The sequence below is a fragment of the Aulonocara stuartgranti genome (genome assembly GCF_965226115.1).
Source record: "Aulonocara stuartgranti genome assembly, chromosome: 10".
NCBI lineage: Eukaryota > Metazoa > Chordata > Actinopteri > Cichliformes > Cichlidae > Aulonocara > Aulonocara stuartgranti.
Genome location: NC_138946.1, coordinates 5,215,940 through 5,235,599, shown reverse-complemented (window position 1 = coordinate 5,235,599; position 19,660 = coordinate 5,215,940). Strand labels below are relative to the sequence as shown.

At 39.9% G+C, this 19,660-nt stretch overlaps 1 protein-coding gene and 1 long non-coding RNA gene across 2 annotated transcripts; one reads left to right on the top strand and one right to left on the bottom strand.

The window, feature by feature from the left end:
• Positions 1-3,520: 3,520 nt before the first annotated feature.
• On the bottom strand, positions 3,521-6,782 carry gpr119 (G protein-coupled receptor 119). The gene is made up of 2 exons (XM_082547843.1): positions 6,127-6,782; positions 3,521-4,218 (listed from the first exon to the last, which is right to left on the bottom strand). The coding sequence occupies exons 1-2, from the start codon at positions 6,629-6,631 to the stop codon at positions 3,533-3,535; spliced, it is 1,191 nt and encodes a 396-aa protein (XP_082403969.1). The 5' UTR covers positions 6,632-6,782; the 3' UTR covers positions 3,521-3,532.
• Positions 6,783-10,360: 3,578 nt separating this feature from the next.
• On the top strand, positions 10,361-17,292 carry LOC309716239. Its single transcript, XR_014279392.1, has 4 exons — positions 10,361-10,613; positions 11,243-11,322; positions 13,545-13,661; positions 17,176-17,292. It is a non-coding gene; the product is annotated as an uncharacterized lncRNA (long non-coding RNA).
• The last annotated feature ends 2,368 nt before the right edge of the window (positions 17,293-19,660 follow it).

The window sequence follows — 19,660 nt, the reverse complement described above, 5'->3', positions numbered from 1 at the left end:
TGTGTCCGAAATTTATTCTGTCCCTGATTGCTGATCCCATTCAGGGTTGCAGGAATGGGCGGAGAATATCTGTGTAAACCCCGGAGAGGTCCCCAGTATAGAATTGCTGTTTTATATGATTAATTAATATTCTTTTTGTAAAAGTACTTTCTGCTCATGTGAAATCATGTTAATGTCTAAAGAAAAAAACAACACAAAATGTTGTTTTTTCAGAGTTTTTCAGATGCAAACTTGCATACTACAGTGTGTATACACACTGAAAGGATTGCATTTTTTTGCAGCAACTTCATCCTCAAAAGACAAAAAATAAAGTCATCGAGCTATATTAATATAAATAATATAATAATAATATAGAAAGAGTATTTTTACTCAGTTGTATATAGAATTTGTATTCTATTTTTATCCTATTGTATATTCTATTCTATTTTATTCTACTGTATATAGTATTTTATTTTATTCCATTCTATTCTGTACAGTTGTGTACAGTATATTATTTGTATTGTATTCTAATTTTTGCTATATAACTTTTGCACTGTCCACTTTCTGCTGTGTCAAAACAAATTTCCCACGTGTGGGACTAATAAAGGTTATCTTATCTTATCTTATAAGTTGGTCATAATGTCTAAACAAAAAAAGGAAGAATGTGGAGATTCCTATTTCATCAAGAAGTTCATGTTTGGGTGTGTAAGTACGTAACACGATAAATTCGCATTTGAAAAACACACTCGGTATGTAAAGAACAAAAACTTTAAAAAGTGGGAATTTTATGTGTTTTGAACAGAAGGAGGGTGAACTAAAGTTTGTGGTAGTTGAGATTTGGGCCTTAGAGCTACTAAAAAAGGACGTTGACAGAGTCTCTCAGAGTCAGCCACCAATGACCATTTTTAACATTCACTGTAACTATAATGAGTGATGTCTACGGCAAAAGTAATCTGAGTGACCATGCTGGCACAGAGCAGCATGATGTAATGACAAATATTTGTTCCGATTTTTAGCTGAGCTTATTATGCTTAATGTAGATGCTGCAGCCTATCAGTCTAAAGTAAATGTCAGCTATCTAAGCTCATGCTGAAATCTCTGACATTTGCTGGTGTAACTGCCTTGTTGATACAGACTGCTGACATGTAAAGTGGACGGTAATTTCAAGATTTAAGTAGACAAGGAAGTCTCCATGACTGAACAGTTATCCAGGTATGAAATGTTACATTTGCAATAGCTGCTACTCCGAAAAACAGCCGGCTCATCGGCTATCTGAGAGTCATCAGCTGAAATTACATGGATGTAATAAAAGAGGATGAAAACAAAATGTGTCCAAGAGAATTGATAACGTTATCAGTTCCGCCTGTTTCCAGACATGCAGCTGCATGTTGTTTATGAGCCGTATGACTTCAGTTTACTTTTCACCAAAGAGACGCTGCATATCTAAAGCCATAGGCTGTAATTTTAAATGCAAGATAAGGTTGTCAATTTTGTTTTTTCCTGTGATAAATCTGGAAATTTCCATCTTTATCCAGTTGAAGATTTTGTCAGTAAAATTATCAAAATGATGGTTAAAAGGATTTTATAGCAACTAAGAGTATTTAGGTCCTAAAAAGATGAGAATTCTTCAGACTCTTGTGAATGTTGCCAGTTTAATAATCACTTAAGAGCTAACTGCACTACTTGTGTAATAACAGTGGCAGCACTTCAGCTCATTAACTGACTGTGTGGTCACTGTAACTGAAGACTGCTACATGTTCTGGTTGTAAATGGACCTGTTCTTATATAGCGCTTTTGTGCTGTACATTCAACTTGTACATTCACCCAAGAACTTTTTTCTACGCTGTTTCTAAGTGCTTCCTATCTAACATTCACACATATTCATACTCCGATGGATGCATCGGAGAGCAACGTGTGGTTAGTATCTTGCCCGAGACATACAGACTGGGATCGATCACCTGAGCCCCACTACACAACACTGTTGTGTTATCCCAAGTTCTGTAGTGAAGTTTTGATGTAAAAAGCTAATGTCCTTTTGGTACAGCTGCTTTGTGTGAAAGGTAAAGTGTAAACACTGTATCACTGGTCGACCTCTTGACCTTGGTTGTATCACAGGGCCAACTAACAGAGACATACAACCATTCATAATCACATTTACATCAAGGGCCAGTTGATGGAAGGAAGCCTGAGTACACCACAAGAACCCACACCGATATAGGGAGAACAGGACCTTCTTGCTGTGAGGTGGTAGTGCTAGCTACTGCACACATGTCCCTCCTGCCAGGACCTACCTGTGGGACAACTGTTTGTGTAATACTAAGGTCTGCTCTGTAGTTTTCTGTGCTGCAGTTTCATCCATCCACCTTCTTTTGCCCATCCAATTCAAGAAGCTTATTAAGGCACAGGAAAGCATGCAAACTCGAAACAGAAGGGCCCCAGCTACATGGTGGATTTGAACCCAGGACCTAACCAGACCACTGTGATGTGCTCCAGAGTTTGTGAGTGAAATTCCAGTATTTTATCAGCATTTTGACAAATTATCAGTTAGTCTGATAACTTAGCACTCCACCCCGTCATCTAAATATGAACACTTCTGGCTAAAGAAACTGACATGGATGTTGGCAGAAATTATCAAAGTAAAAACATGGCTCCACAAACCACGGTGTGACATCAAAGTCATTTATAGAGAGCCAGGAGATTCCAGAGACTTCTATACTGACTTTCTAACAGGCTTCTCATCCCACGTCCTTGTGGGATTTCTCCAGGCTGTACACAGACAATGTCCTCTGTGAGTCTCTGTGGAATATCAGGCTTGCAGTAAGTGGGCATAAAGGGCGTAAATATTCGGTAATTATAGTCATTCTAATCTTGGGACTGGTCTGAACCCCTCCAGACTTATCAGGAGTGCACGTCAAAGTCTGTGAACTGAAGCACTGAACTTCCTGCCCCCTGCTATCACTGACCTCTGACCCCTCGTTTCACATGGAGCAACGGAATAAATATCCAAGTTATACATAAATGTTGTTGTGCTCACATTTCTCCCTCCTACAGTCATTCAGCACAGGGAGTACCAAAGAGAAGTACTGGCCTCACTCCTAAATATTTCAGGAATTACCCTGGTTTTTCATAATTTATCATAACTAATAAATATATGGTTAAAACCGATGACATAATAAACCTGATTTCCCCTTTACTGTCAGATGATATTTGTGATTTTTTTCCCTGCCAAAATATTATACAGATTAAGCAGATCAAATATGCATCAGAACTATAGCATAATTCAAATAATTAAATTAGACAAACAAAGAAAGCAAAAGTTTTGACTTGAACTTTATTAGCTCCGTGGCCTGTTCGTAGTCAGGCTTGAAGGAATTGGGTGAAATCACATTGAAGCCTGAGGTGCAAATATGGTACTTAAAAAAAGCATCATATTTAGTGATAATAATAATAATAATGTACTTCAGGGGTTACAAAGCCTATTAATCAATGCTTTATCCCTCAGAGAATCATTCACATGTGTTTTTGTAGTATATCTCGAGTTTCCCAGTTTATTTCACAGACTTGTTGTGGCCGTTTGTGGTCCTGCATGAGCTTCATCATTGGTGATTGGTTGCAAGAGTGCAGGGTTTAGTGTGTCTCTTCTAGAAGCAGAGGCTTGAGTCTGCACATTTGGTTGTGGGTCGCCTCTCTCTGTGACAGTTGCTCTGGCTGCCAATGAGCTGCCTGTAATGCAGGAAAACATGGCTACCAACTGCAGCCGCACTTCCCTTTGCCAAATGGCATACACTATAGGGTTGATTAGTGAGTTGGAGAGTCCCAGCAGCCATATATGATTCTCAATCACAGCTTTGAGAGCACAGCTTTTACAAAGAATGTGCACTATGGACACCACAAAGAAGGGGCACCAGAGGACTAAGAAGCAGCCCACGAGCACCGCCACCGTCCTCAGGGCCTTGACGTGACTCCAGTAACTGATCCTCAGATATGAATGGTGAGGCTGATGCTGGCTATGTTGCCTGTGGTGGTCACCGTTCCAGGAGCTTGCTTGCCTGACACGGCAGATCTGCTTCTGGTGGTTGCTGGCGATCTTCAGGATATCCAGGTAGATGTAGATGAAGATGGCGAGCACTGGGAAAAAGACGACGCTGAGGAAAATGACGATGGCCACATTGTGAATCACAGAGAAGAAGGCACAGAAGCCATCATAGCTTGATTCCACCTGCAGCTGCCGCACCATAACTGAGGACAAGAGGACATGAGGTGTTTTTTTAATATATTCTTTATATATTGATATGCTCAGATTACAAATCAAACAATGCAAAAACTTCATACATTTTAGAAATAACAAGGTGACTGTAATAACTCATTTCCTTTCTTTTTATAGTATTGCAGCGTATCTTGACCCTGGAGACAACACTACACTGGCTCCAAGAAAATAGTGACTGTTTTGAAGGGAAAAATATATGTGCAGTACAATGAGTCTGCACTTTTTCTATGAAAAAGTATCCTCTATAAAAATACTTCAACCCTGCATTGCCTACATTTGTTGAGTCTTTTTTTTTCTCCCTTTAACAGCACATAATTGCATTTCTTGGTGCATTACCTCCAAACGTAGGCCGGCTGAATGTAATGCAATAGAATGTAAAAGCCTTTGGCAGGGTTTTGCATCACATTAACTTTGTGTATTTGCATCAGGTTGATTGATCTGGCCAGTACAAACCCTTACATGCAGGTCCGCACCAGCCAGGGCCTTAATTAGGCATTCATCTAATTGGTATTCCTTAAGCTATCTGTTCAAAACAACACTAGCAGTGTTAAAAGATGGGTAGAAAAACAGTATTTAAGGGCTCATACTAAAAAATTAGGTACTTAGCACCGCACCAGGAGTACAAACAACCAGGTCACAAGCCAGTGTAATCCCAGTGCCGATCCCATGCCAGGGTAAATGTGGAGGGTTGTGTCAGGAAGAGCATCGGGCATAAGATCTTGGTCAACTCAAGCATGCAAATCATTCAGAATGAGATTTCCACAAATCGGTCAGGACTTGGATTAATAACTGCCTCTGGTGCTGTTGTGTGTGCAGGAGACCAGGTGAATTAGAAGCAAAGAGAGTGGTGGAAAAAAGAAAGTAAAAGGCTTAAATGAGTTGAGACTTGACCTCAAGGAAGGAAAAAAATGGCTTCCATTGATTCTCTGGAGAGATTCATCAAGCTGCAAAGGACGTGTAACAGGTTAGTGTGGTTAAGAATAGAGATAAACTTGCTAACAAGTAAAGAGAGTGTGTTGAGAAAATAGAAGGCTCGTTTCTGATGAATGAAAGAGTGGATGATGGATGGAGGAGTTAATGAATCAGGAAGTGCAAAGGACTGCTAAGGAGAAATTCTGGGAAGAGAAGGTGGTAAGGAAAGGTCAGTGGTGCAGGAGGAAAGGAGGAGGAGGCTTCAGAGGAGGCTCATGGATGTAGTGATGGAGGACATTCAGAGAGATGATCCACTGTGGCGACCATAAAGGCCCGAAGAAGAAGAAGACACGAGGAGAACATGCAGAAACAAAAGCTTGGACTGAGAGTTTCATATTAAGCAGTGACATCAGTTTTTGTTGCTTTTGCAGTTTAGATGAATGGAACACTTGCAAGAGGCCACTTATTAGATTTGCCATTGGAGAGGAATGAAACAATGGAGTTACATGATCTGTCTCACTGGACTGCAGCTGTTCAAATTTTACCGTGCATGCTTGTAGGCCTCTCATTACGGGAGTAAAACACCCTGAATACTCATATGATAGAAACGTATCGGTCAAAAGGAAGCCACACTCAAAAGTGCACACAGGCAATCTCAATGTGATCTGCAACATCCTGAAAAAGCCTTCCTCGAGGACTCTCGAGGTGAATACAAAGTACATTTGTGATTTGTGTTTCTCATCCGTAAAGTCCAGTGGTATATAATTTGAACTTACAGTTTTGGAGCAGTGACTAAATCTGGGCCTTTTCTTTTCCAGGTAGAAATTTCAAAGAGGAGCATTTGAACTCTTAGGTCAAATCCAGAGTCTAAACCTTGTATAGCCCCTTCTTACATATGCCTTTAGATTACATAAAAGCACAGTCCTCTGCATATTTCAACACACTGATTGATCATTTCTGTTTCTCACCTGGCATGAATCCCATGGTGAGTGAAATGATCCACAGAACCAGCAAGGCTCCAGCTGCCGTCCCCTTCCCAGACAGCAGCGAGTATCGCAGGGGTATCTTGATGGCAGCATAGCGGTCCAGTGAGATGAGAAACATGGACATGATGGATGCTATGCAGGGTGATATCACAAATGCCATTCGCAGCAGGCAGCGGGTCTTGTCCTGGCCAGTGGAAGGCGTAGTGTTTGAGGGACGATCAGCAAGACTGACATTCCTGCTGAGGTCTTCTGTGGCCAGGCCAGTGATGGCTACGCCAACCAGACTGTCAGCGAGTGCCAAGTTGAGGACAAAGCACCAGCTCTGGCTACACTTCTTGAGGAGTAGCTTAAGTAAAGCAGCTGCCACGAGCAGGTTTGTGGAGATGATGAGGGAAGAGGCGACGCTGAGCATCATACCCATCACCCAAGGGGAGTGGTCAAAGGAGGTCACTGTGGGTTGGTTGGAGCCTATGTTGTCAGGAGTCATCCTAAAAGGCGCTAAGACGTATGCTTGTCCGGTTAAATTCACAAAGCCAGTGTATAGCTGCAATGGGTCAATATTGTTGTGATCACAATCAGAGATTTAACTCTTACAGTCATTGTACGTCAAAACACAAAACGTGAATCTAGCAAAAAAAAAAAAAAATTCGCAAAGGTCCTTAAAAACAAGTTTTGAACTTTTTTTAGGCTGTTTAACGTACCAAATGAAACATCAGATATCACAGTACTCAGTCCAGTGGCTAAAAATGTGACTAAACTGAAGAAGCGTGCGTTCAATCACCGCAAGCAGAAGAATCTTCTCAACAATTCCCCATTAAATGAATCTAGCTTGCAGTAAAGAACTTTAAGAGAGTTAGCTTGTTCTGAAAAGCATCCATTGGATCTCGGCAAACTCGGCTGTATCCTTAAAATCCTTTCAACTAATGGAAGGAGGACAGAAATGCAACAATATCAGCAGGTCTCTCTTATCCCCTCCCCTCTCACACACAGTCTGCAGACACACACACACACCATCGTAGAGAGCACATATATCCCCTTCACTGCTCATCCGCTGCTGCTGTTGCCTCTTTGTGGTTGAACCTTGTCCCAGCTTTCCCCTCTTCTCTCATTCTCTCTCTTCCATGCCGGAAGATTCCTACTTTCATAATCACTTTATTGTATTTATCATCTTTAATCGAGAGGGTTGTTTTTTTTAACTAGGGCAGGTTAGCACTAAAGCTTCCTTTTAGGGAAGACATAAATCATTTACAGTGGGTGAGTAACTAATAATAGTAAACCACCAAATAAGATTTAGCTTTTTAGTTCTGCGACTGTGAGAAACATGTAAGAAGAGGCTGTGTAATACAGTCTTTTAACTCAACTTTAAACTATATATATCACTATTTATAGCAAAAAACAACTAAAGGAAAAACACACATCCTAGTAACTGTGCTTTCCCACCTTATCGCTACTTGTGAAGCACATTTGTCAAAGCTAAGCTAAGGTTTAAAACTTCTGTACTTCTGTAAATTTGTTGGCTCGGGTATTAGTACTATTGCTCACTATTACTTGTGGTTATTGGAGGAGTGGAGCCAGACTTGGTGCCAACCTAAATAACTAATACAATGGAATTAAATTAAATGCTCAATCACTTGCCAAAAGCAGAGAGTTTCTAAGACTTGGTTTCATACAGATGTTCTCTGCCTATGACTTCCAAACATGAACAAGAGGAACACACATTACTGGTTGTTGCACATATTTTTGGCACTGCCCTCTGGTGACAGCAAACAGCTACATTTTGTAGCACATGCCGGAACTGGAGTTACATCAAATAACTATTATTTTGCTACAGCGCTTTTTCAGAAACAAAATCTTAAAGTATGGAAACTTTTCATGGGTGGAAAAGAAAACATTTATTGGGGCATCTACCAGACAAATTTTGGGCTTAACATCTGTAAATCAGTGTAGATAATTTTGACAATATTGAGGGAAAAATGAGGTGCAAAAAACAAAAACAAGGTTGGGGTTTTTTTGGCAGAGGAAACGAGCTTCCACCTAAAACAGACCCTTAAAAGTTCCCATAAATTTGAACAATTTAACTGTAACTATAGATATCATAGGTATGTAAAAATGCTAATATTCCTAACATATTTATAATGAAACTTTCTACCACATAAAATGGTAAATATCTTTCCTATTTTAATAAATGAATGTGTTGTTTTGCTGAGCACCTGGGGTGTTTTTCCCTTTTGGTGATAGTGTTACAGAGAGTAAAAGGATGCACATGTGGAAATTAACTGTGAGCAACATTAATAAAACAAAACAAACCACATAAAGTAGATATTTACTTTTCAGTTAAAATGTAAGCAAAACAATGGTTTGGATTATGTTGATTCATCCAGTTTGCTCCTCCATAAAAAAGCCAGCAGCATACATTATATTACATTTCAGAGTACTGTGATAGCATATTATCACCACATGTATCCAAGCAAATTTTGCCCTGTGGACTGCAGGTTTATTGTTTGAGTGTCCAGAAGTGCAATAACACGGGGACGTGTGACAGCGGAGCTGAAAAGAGACACATTTTCAGACTTTTGTGTTAAGAATTAAGCTGTTGTTTTTTTCTGTTGATCATTACCTGTGACGCGGTAACATTAAAAGCAGAAGCAGCTAATGTGCAGTGCTGAATGGGCTTAGTTGAACTCCAACCCTGCTGGCTAGCATCCTATTTTGGCTCCAGAGTCCCCAGGAGAGACATCTGGCTTGATGGGACAATTTTCCACTAGGATTCACACACAAATAGATCAGACTAATGATGCTTTCTCTCTGCACACACTTCAAACAGTACCTGGCATCACACCAGCTTCTAAAACCTGCAAATGGCAGCTATATCCAGCTGAAGAAAAATATCACTATAATGCGATCAAATCTTATCAAAATATGGTAATGATTAGCTTCATAGTCTGTTTACCTGTTACCCATGCTTAATGTGTAACAGGCTTCATGTTTTTAATAAAGTACTGCCAAAAGGGCACATTTCCTTAATGATTATTATTATTTTTAAATATATTAACGTTAGATTTTATATATTTCAGCTGTGTTTAATCAAAGTTATTGCTGCATGTTTATTGAGGGTGCAGAATCATATTTTTGAGTGTAGAAGTGTAGAAGTTATCACTTTTAAGTTTGCAGCTGAGTTCAGTGTGACTCACATATATATACATATATATATAAAAGTCTACATTTTCAGATGTGCTGATGAGAGTTTTCATTAAATAATGCTTCATTTTTCACAATGCAGTGATTTTGAAAGCAGGCACTGTACGCATTAAAAGTTCTGGAGACGAGAGGTGTAAGTGACTCAGCTGCAGACTTGCAGTTAGCATCAGAATTTGCAGGAGCTTTTAGATATATAGAAAGACTGGATAGAAAGGTTCAGTGTACAATGATATGTCCAAATCACATTCATTAGTCATTTTGTTTATTGAAAATTTATTAGTGCAACTTAAATGTTAAGTTAGGCAAATTTATTTTCACATTCATTCAGTCCAATCTCCTCCATATGGGGTGATCTTATGGTACTTTTGTTCCCAAGATTCAAAGAGTCATAGATTTATACATATAAACAAATAATGTTTAATGAAAAACAAGTCACAGTGTCATGATGATAAACTAGCACAGCCTGTTCCATGATACGTTCAGGTTTTACTTCTTCTTCTTCTCCCCTATCTGTCTCCATAAATGCCTTACTAAGCTGCATTCACTCACTTTTGTTCATACATTGCTTGTGCTTTGCGTTTCGCTCTGTCTCAGTGAATATGCAGAACATATTATTACCTAATAGAAGAGAATAAATTTGAAAGGTTCTTGAAAAACAAAAAGAAGATGGGCATCAGTGTTTTCTTGATTGGAATGAAGTGGATAATCTATGTCGCCAATGTGCCTCTGCATCTCCGTGTGTGTCAGGGGCTCATGTGTCATTTTTGGTCATGCGTCAGGTTCATGTGTTTGTTGGTGTGATATGCTCCTGGTCCCTCGTTTCCCTGTGTAAACGTTTGTGTGTGTGTGTTGTGGTGTGTTAGTTTAGCTGCAACGCAAGGCCTGTAGAGTCTCCTGCCTTTGAGCCAGCCACACCTGGGATTAATCACTCACCTGTTGACGATCTGCCTAATCAAGGAGGCCTACTTAAGAGAACAGTGGAGTGGCAGTTGGGATTGTTATGCAGTTAGTTCTCAAACTCATATCACTGTGTTTTCATCTCCTGTTGGAATGGTTAGAGTGTTTTTTGTCAGCCGGTGGATGGGACTGTACTCACTGTGGCATCTCTTGTTTCTAGGTTGCGGAAATGTGTGGTGGGAGCAGCACACTGTTGTACATAGGCACCAAGGAGGACAAAGCATCACCACGTATCAACGAGAAGAATCATGGCATCCAGATTAGGAACGCATGCACTGTGGATTATTGGCACTGTTTCATAGTTTCTTTTCATGGTAAACACGGTTTTTCCATTCAGAAAGTCATGCATTTGAGTCCTCCTTCAACCAACCCTGACAGTGCCAGAATATATAGATGGAATAAATCTTGTCTCCTTATGCAAAAAAAACAAAACAAAACAAAAAAACAATTACTGACATATTATCAGTCACCAGAAACAGCACCCCACTTGAGCTTTCACCTTACTCAACAGAGTTTTTAGAGAGGGAAAACATCAAAATAAAAAAAGTGACTCCATAGTTTATTTTTCACAACTGTGCAGTATTTGCTAGTATGCAAGTATTTGCTTCTTTGTTTGTCCACCAAGGGCCATGCATGTTTTTGGGGTGTGGGATGAAGGGGGGGTACCGTGCATGCAATGAAATATTTACATCAGCTGATCCATCCACCCCTTCGCTCTAGACTACAACAAGGTGACTGTTGGATAGATTGCAATGAAATTTTTAGTACAGAGTTTTACATTCAGCCTGTCTTGTAACACTTCAAACTATTTTTATTACTTTTTCTTGCAATTTTTTACAACTTTAGCACCAAAGACTTTTCAAGTCAGATTTTGTTTATGGTTTTTGCAAAACTAATCAAATTCCTTTTATACTGATGAGTACCCTGTGTTTTCTGCTAACAGGAAAATGTTGCTGTGACTTGGGAAAACTGGGAACCGGACAGGAGGCAACAGCCAATCAGATAAGAGGCACAAACTGAGAAGTAGGTTGATTGCCAGCAGGTGTGAAGACTGCTGCTGGGCTTCATTCTGCAGATTATTAGTTTGGTTTATTGGAGTTCTGGCTGGAAAACAAAGGACTTTGATAACTCTTAAGAAATAAGAAAGTTAAGTGTTTAATATACATTTTATTAATTATAATCAGTTAACCTACAATCTGTTGTGGCCTCTTTATTGAAGCTCCTGTTTTATCTATTGCATGTTACATTTGCATGCTGACATTCATATCCAGGAAGATGAAAATTAATGTTTGGTTAAGCTTCAGGGATAAAGGGATCTGTCCAGCTAGGGAGCATAAACCAGTATGAATCCACTTCACCTGCTTTTAATGTAAATGAAATTAATGACAGGTGTGCCACAGAAGCAACAAGAAGCCAACCCCCAAAAGGGGGAATGGTTTCACAAGCAGTGACCAAAGACCATTGCTCTTTTCTTATTCCTAGTGATTTTTTTTTCTTTCTAATTTTGCTTTTTGCTTGTGGCCTCGTCATTGTATAGCAGGCAATGAGTTTCAGACAGTTTTAATGAAAAAAAGCACGTTATTGATGACAAAAGAGAAAATAAACAAAGTCTAAGAAAAAGATGGGAATGGGGCAAGAAAGAATTAAATTGTGGGATCAAGGAAGACAGAACAAGGGCATACACAGTAAAAACAAAGAGAAAGGGGAGACTCAAACAATAAATACACAAGGCAACAAGGCTAGGCCTAGACCCATATCTGCTCTTATGTGCAAGGAAGAACATAGGCACACTGTCAGAGGCCTACAAAATGACCGGCAGTGGGCTACTCATGGGAATGTTTCTAACCAAACTGTAGGAAACTAACTGCATAAGCTTGGCTTGTGGTCCCAGCATCCTTTAGCGGGACCTTTGCATCATACTGGTCTGTGAGCAGCTTGTCTGGCATCAACCAGAGAACACCAGAACTGGCAGGTGTGCCACTGGCACCTTGTTCTCTTCACAGATGAGCGCATATTTACACTAAGTACATGTGACAGACATAAGAGCCCGTAGACACAGTTGCAAACCTCCTGCAGGATCAGAACAGAGAACCAATAGCAGTGCAGAGTTCCTAATGTGACACAATCACTGGGTCTATACTGTTTTGTTATCCTCAAAAGCCTCTGTTGATACTTCCAAGGCCGACAAATCAGTGATTCTAAAATCATCATCTTACAACTTCCATATGTCCAGTGTGAACAGTCTCATGTTATACATGACAAATGAAGCTAACAGAGAGATCAGGACAGGAGTCCTGTAAAACTATTTATATGTACTCTGCAAAACCTGATTTGAATATGTCAGTCCAGCCTGATTGCTGTCACACCTCGTCTGTGAGCCCACACCAGCAGGACACAGGTTCAACTAGCTTAGTCCACAGCAACCTGAGGGGAAAGAATCTCTCTTTTATCACATGCAACCCTCCCTCTCAACACACTAAAATAGCTCCAACACACACACAATGTGAGAATGTTATTCACTCCTGCTAGACCTTTCAGGACCGTTCAAAAACAAAGCGTGGGTCAGCAGTAATTGTGCCCAGTGCCCAGCAGCCCTCCCGCCCAGGGAGCTCTGATTGTGTTTATACTCCTACAGTCACAGCGAGGGATTTTCTCCATCTGGGGTTTGATTTGAAGGAGTTTCAGAGTTTTTTTTGTTTTCAACCAAAGCAAGGATTTTCTAAATTTTGGAATATCAGTCTGTCAGTAAAGATTTCTTCTGAGAACAACTCTTAAGGTTAGGATGGTGTTGTGTGAGTGATGCTGTCAGGATGATGGAGGACAGGGGATTTTGGGCTAATACACAACAGTGTGACCTTCAGTAGACTTTGAATTCCTGCATTAAGCTCATGATATAAGATTTGTCACATATATTTTTTCACACTCCCTCCATCATTTAATATTTATTTATTTATTTTTATTTATTTATTTATTTATTTATTGTCATTGTCAGAGAACAATGAAATTGCATTTGGAGCTTCCGTACAACCCGTAATACGTGAATGAATTATAGAATGTAGCATTCAAGATTAGATATTTGAACAGGTTTTACAAGCTTAGAGTCTCTAAAGAAGAAACACTTTATAATGTAATAATAATAATAATGTTACTTTTTTTGTTGCAATTTTTAACCCCGTGTGTAAACAGCATATTGGAGGAGAATGCCAAGTTTTCAAGTGTTACCTGTTGCTTCTGTGTTTTGCCAGACTGAAGATGTCTTTAAAGAGGCGCCTGCTGTCCATGTTGTTGTGCTGTGTTTACTGCGTGGCCTCGCTCTTCTGCCTCCATCCAAACCGCAACAACTGCTTCTCTGCCGGAGCTCGGTAAGTCTGCGTTTTCATATAGATCAGGGGTCGGCAACCTGTGGCTCTGGAGCCGCATGCGGCTCTTTAGTCCTTTTAGTGCGGCTCTGCGTGGTTTGGGAAAATAATTTTTTTTTTTTTTAAGTAAGTAGCTGAAGTGTATTTTATTTCTGTTAGTACTTTTTTAACTTGTAGTTCTAAACTGGAAGATTATTGTGATATTGAAATATAAATATAAAATTATATTCTATTATTTTTTTTGATCGCTCAAAATAAGCGTCACACTTGCGGAAGCCGATATACCCACCGAAACGCCGTGCATTTATCGAGACTTTCAACCCCAGGTAAGACAATTCTGGATGTTCGGATCCACATTATGTCAGCAGCTGTTCTCCACCGTGAACTATGTTAAAAACAAACACCGCTCACGCCTCACAGACGACAGCTTACAGTTCTGCGTAAAGATGAAAGTGACTTCGTACAGCCCCGATTTGCAGACGCTGTGCGCAGAGGTTCAGGAGCAGAAGTCCCGTTGTAAACATATCACGGCAGACCCGACGATGTTTCCATGAACATGCTTTTCAGCATCTCTTTATTGACTACTTTTCACACACGGTTGCTGTATGTATATTCAATTCAATTCAATTCAATTTTATTTAGATAGCTCCAAATCACAACAAAAGTCGCCTCAAGGCGCTTCATAGATACAGAGAAAAACCCAACAATCATATGACCCCCGATGAGCAAGCACTTTGGCGACAGTGGGAAGGAAAAACTCCCTTTTAACAGGAAGAAACCTCCAGCAGAACCAGGCTCAGGGAGGGGCGGGGCCATCTGCTGCGACTGCTTGGGGTGAGAGAAGGAAGACAGGATAGAAGACATGCTATGGAAGAGAGACAGAGGTTAATAACAGATATGATTCAATGCAGAGAGGTCTATTAACACATAGTGAGTGAGAAAGGTGACTGGAAAGGAAAAACTCAATGCATCATGGGAATCCCCGGCAGCCTACGTCTATTGCAGCATAACTAAGGGAGGATTCAGGGTCACCTGGTCCAGCCCTAACTATATGCTTTAGCAAAAAGGACATTTTTAAGCCTAATCTTAAAAGTAGAGATAGTGTCTGTCCCCCGAATCCAAACTGGAAGCTGGTTCCACAGAAGAGGGGCCTGAAAACTGAAGGCTCTGCCTCCCATTCTACTTTTAAATACTCTAGGAACAACAAGTAGGCCTGCAGAGCGAGAGCGAAGTGCTCTAATAGGGTGATATGGTACTACAAGGTCATTGAGATAAGATGGGGCCTGATTATTTAAGACCTTGTATGTGAGGAGCAGGATTTTGAATTCAATTCTGGATTTAACAGGAAACCAGTGAAGGGAAGCCAAAACAGGAGAAATATGCTCTCTCTATACAGAGAGAGCATATTTACAGCCGGTATATATACAGCCGGTGTTAAAGCGCACAGCCCAATACATACCAACACAACAGCATAGATAACACAGACGTTAAGGCGACAAGGCGCCTTAACGTCTGTGCTAATTATTCCCAATCATTTTTTTAAAAGTCAAGTCAAGGCTCCAAAAGCCCAAAGGCGATATAAGGGTGGCGGCTCACAACAGTTTTTGTTTCCTACATGGATTATTTTAGTTCAGCTGGGTGTCTTTCCTTTTGTTATATTTCTTTAAGAGTTCAAAATGTGTTAATTACATAAATAAAATGTAATTTTCTCTGTACTTCATGGATTTAAGCAACACACCTTAATTGTTTACACAAAGCATAAAGGTAAAAAAACAATATATACAGTGTTATCTTCATTTTAGATGTCAAAAAGTATTTGCGGCTCCCAGTGTTTTCTTTTGCGTGGAAATCGCGTCCAAATGGCTCTTTGGGTGTTAAAGGTTGCTGACCCCTGATATAGATGAAAAACAGCGGAGTAACCTCATACATATTTTTTTAAATAATGTTTTTAATCATGTTTATGGCTTTACAACAACCAGACAGTAGCTAAATGACAGGAAATGAGGGAGAGGAATGCAATTAAAAGTTCAAGCTTTACATATTAATCATTATGTCAAAGGATTTTGCTTAATCTTTGATTCACCCCTTATAGCCTGTGCTAGAAGCAGCTAAGCTGTAGGCTCAGTTTCTAATCCAGACTAATCTCTAAAGAAACACACAAAAAAGTAAATAAGTAATCTTCACTCCACTGTGGGTCTGAATAAAATAGTTGCTTAAGCTATAAACTGCCTTCATGCTGGACTGCTAAAGGAAGGGGGGGAATAAGGCAAAGGAAAGACAAAGACGCTTGGTGGTCCGCAGGATTGCATCAGTGAGTATCCATAAAACATACACTCACTGTTTACTCACTGCTCATCACTGCAAATATTTGATCGCCCAATCACATAGTAGCAGCATTCTGCGCACAGTAAAATGGAGACAAAAGGTGATTTAAGTCACTCTGAAGGTGAATGATATGGTTGCTGCTGTCAGACTATTTCAGAAACTACTGATCCACTGGGATTTTAACTCAAAACCGTGTCTAGACTTTACAGAGAATGGTCTGAAAAAGCAGGGGTAAATGCCTTGTTGATATCAGACAGAGGAAAAGGCCAGACTGCTACAAGCTGATTGGGAGGCAACAGTAACGTGACTAACTACTCATCACAACAAAGGTTTGCAAAGCATCCCGAAAGGCACAACACTTTGAATCTTGAAGCAGCAGAAGATGAAAAATGTTGCCTGGTCTGATGAGTCTAAATATCTGTGACATTCAGATGGTATCGTTAGAATTTTGTTAACAACTATGCTCAATCATCCAGGTAAGGAAATCACAAAAGGTTGATTCTGTTGATCTGGACGTAGCGGTTTCAGTAGGAAAACGTTTCGTCACTCATCCAAGTGACTTCTTCAGTCTCTGCTGACTGCAGGTTTCCAACCTTATAAACTACATTTGCATAATGACTGAAACCAGCCCACTGACTAGCAATGCACTGTGAGGTCAGTGTCATGATAATTAATATGCAAATTGTAAACCGTGTTTTATACATCGAGGAAACCAAACTACCTCTGGCTAAGCGGATAGCAGAACACAGAAGAGCTACCTCGTCAGGCCAGGACTCTGCAGTCTATTTACATCTACAGGGCAGTGGACACTCTTTCAGTGGTGAGGATGTGCACATCCTGGACAGGGAGGAACGCTGGTTTGAGCGGACAGTCAAGGAGGCCATTTACGTGAAAAGGGAAAGACCATCTCTGAATCGAGGAGGGGGCCAAAGGGTACATCTTTCACCATCCTACAATGGTGTGATTGCAGCCAACTCTCTGTGAATGGTACTCGTGACTACTGATCAGTGGTCACTGGTCATGACAATTTGTATATCTATCACACAGATGTTCAGATGGTAGATCTGAAAGAGCAGCACAGGTCACCAGTATGTACGACGTAGTGTTAAAGAAGTGAATCTACACTAAATTTTGGAGCGATTCTCTCTCCATCCTGTTTTTTTTTTTTCAAACTCAGTCTTTTCTCCTTTAGGAATCTGGTGTCAGTTGTCCAACAGCTTTACCAGCGAGCCATTCGGCTGCTGCGCACCACTCTGTGATTCCACACCACTTCCTGTGCCTGAACAAGTAAGGCTGGATTTCATCAAGAATGCCCTCTAGAAGAAGAAACAGAGGAAATGCATCCCTAAACTTTCGGACTGCAGAGTTTCCATTCACTCAGTTTCCCTTGAATTTGGCTCCAACTGCCCGTTTTTGTTTATTATTGATATTTTCCAACTATATTTTAAATGTAGAGGAGAAGAATACCTAGCCAATGTATATTTTTCTACTGATGAAGTTTAGCATTGTGGATATTTGCTGTTTGACATGTGAGTGATGTGGAAAGGACATCAGCAGTCCTCTTTTAAAAGCATTTAAGGGGTTTACTGCAGTTTTTTTTATTTACATAAAAGAATCTGGGTAGCCGAAAATTTGCTGATTTAAATTCCGGGAGGCTCTGTGAGTTGTAATGTTTGAAATGCAAGCGCAAACTTTCTTCCCTCTGCTAATAACTACCAAAGAGCTGTTTTTGTGTTCTGTTTCTACTGTATCCTGTGATGTAAGTGCTGTCTTCACAGGTTCAAAATGCAGGAAAATCCACAAGAAACAGAGGAGCATGATGCTCCTGAAAAGGAAAGAGAATGATAAAAACAAGACAGTAGATCATAATCAAAACCCAGTGAATGCAACCTGGACTAACTACTAAAGCTTAAACACTGCAGTAACACTTGGCTCATTCATTGCAAATATGTGCCACGGTTGTACAAGAAACATAAGCCTTAGACATGTTAGCTGAACCATGTTGCCCTTATGCCCTTTACTCCTATTACATAAGTGAAACTGTAGATCAACATTTCATCATATGAAAAATTTCAGGTGTCATATTTTGAAAGGTAATGTCATTTGTGCACAGCATTTTTATTTGTGTCCCTAATGGAAGTATGTTTTCATGCTGTGCAGCTACCTGATGAGCAACTCTCAGGTGCTTAAAGCACCAAACAGATGCAGTTTGAGGGGGGTGGGTACTTTTTTTTAATGCTAAAGTAATGGGAGTGAATTTATTTTGTAACACTTGCAGGTAGTGAAGGTAGTTAGGTTGCATGGGTAAGTTTAAATACAACGGGTCAACCATGCAAACCAACAGCCATTAGACAATGCACAAGAGAGGTGAGGAAGAGAGCACAGGCAGAGTCGAGGAGGTGGGCGTAGATGACTGTCAGGGGTGATTTTTGGCTAAAGGATAGCAAAAAGAGTGAAAGGGAAGGTTTACAAGATGGTAGTGAGGCCTACTCTGATGTACAGTTTTGAAATGGTAGCACTGCCGGGAGGCAGAGCTGAAGATTTACATCAGGAATGAAAGGATTAGAAATGAGTAAATCAGAGTGACAGCTCAGACAAAGTTACAAAGAGAAGGCTGAGATGGTTTGGACATGTACAGAGGAGGGATAGTGCAAGTACTGGACAAAGGATGTTGAATATGGAGCTGCCAGGCAGGAGGGAAATAAGACTGCAGAGGAGGTAGTGAAGGCGGACGTGTAGAGGGTTGGCGTCAAAGACGAGGATATGGATTAGGTGAGATGGGGGCAGATGATCTGATATGTCAACCTCAAGCTGCTTCTTCTGGAGCAGCCAGAAGAAGAAGAAAACAAACACTTTAGCATTAGAGCAGTTAGGTGTGAAAGAATCCAACAGGAAATCATAATAAAATAAGAAAGAAAACTTTGCATCGTATGTAAAATCAATTTCATTAAGAAATCGGAAAAAAATAAAAACTTGGGTTGTTTCAAGTTGCCGATTTTATGTTTTATTGAGAATGGAGTCTCTCATCTGTTGCAAACACGCAAGAAAAAAAAAATGCCGAATATGTGTTGCCATACAACTGAGAGCACAAAGATAAAGGAGTAAGGGTTCATTAAAGAAATATGATGATGAAAACGCTAGGGTGTGATTAAATATATCACAGTTTGAATGCTGTGGATGGATTTTAATTTAATGTGCTACCTGAAAAGATATTAGAAAACTATGTACTTTTCTTACTTTTGTATGACTGCGTGTTTCACACTGTTCAGGGGAAGACCTGTTCCACAGTACAACTCCAATAAAACAAATTCAGCTTTCCTGAAGATCTATCAGCTGTGGTGGTTAATTATATATTTGTATAGATGAACACCCAATAAACATTTAGAAATAAGTGCAACAACAGTAAACCATCAGTAGCCTAGCTAAATCACTAGTTTAAAATTGTTTATTCCATGAAACTTTATTTTAAGATCACTGTTTTCATTTTTAGCCACCTGAAATTACATTTAGCATTACTTTGTTTATTTATGTTTTATTTGTGTGAACACTGCTTTAACCGTAACGACATAAATTACATTGCTTGATTACTTTAGTTAGACAAAAGGCGTTTTATTTTGAAAGTGTTAACGGAAATCCTGTTTTTACAAATTCTGCCACAGTTGGCGCTAGCGTAAATG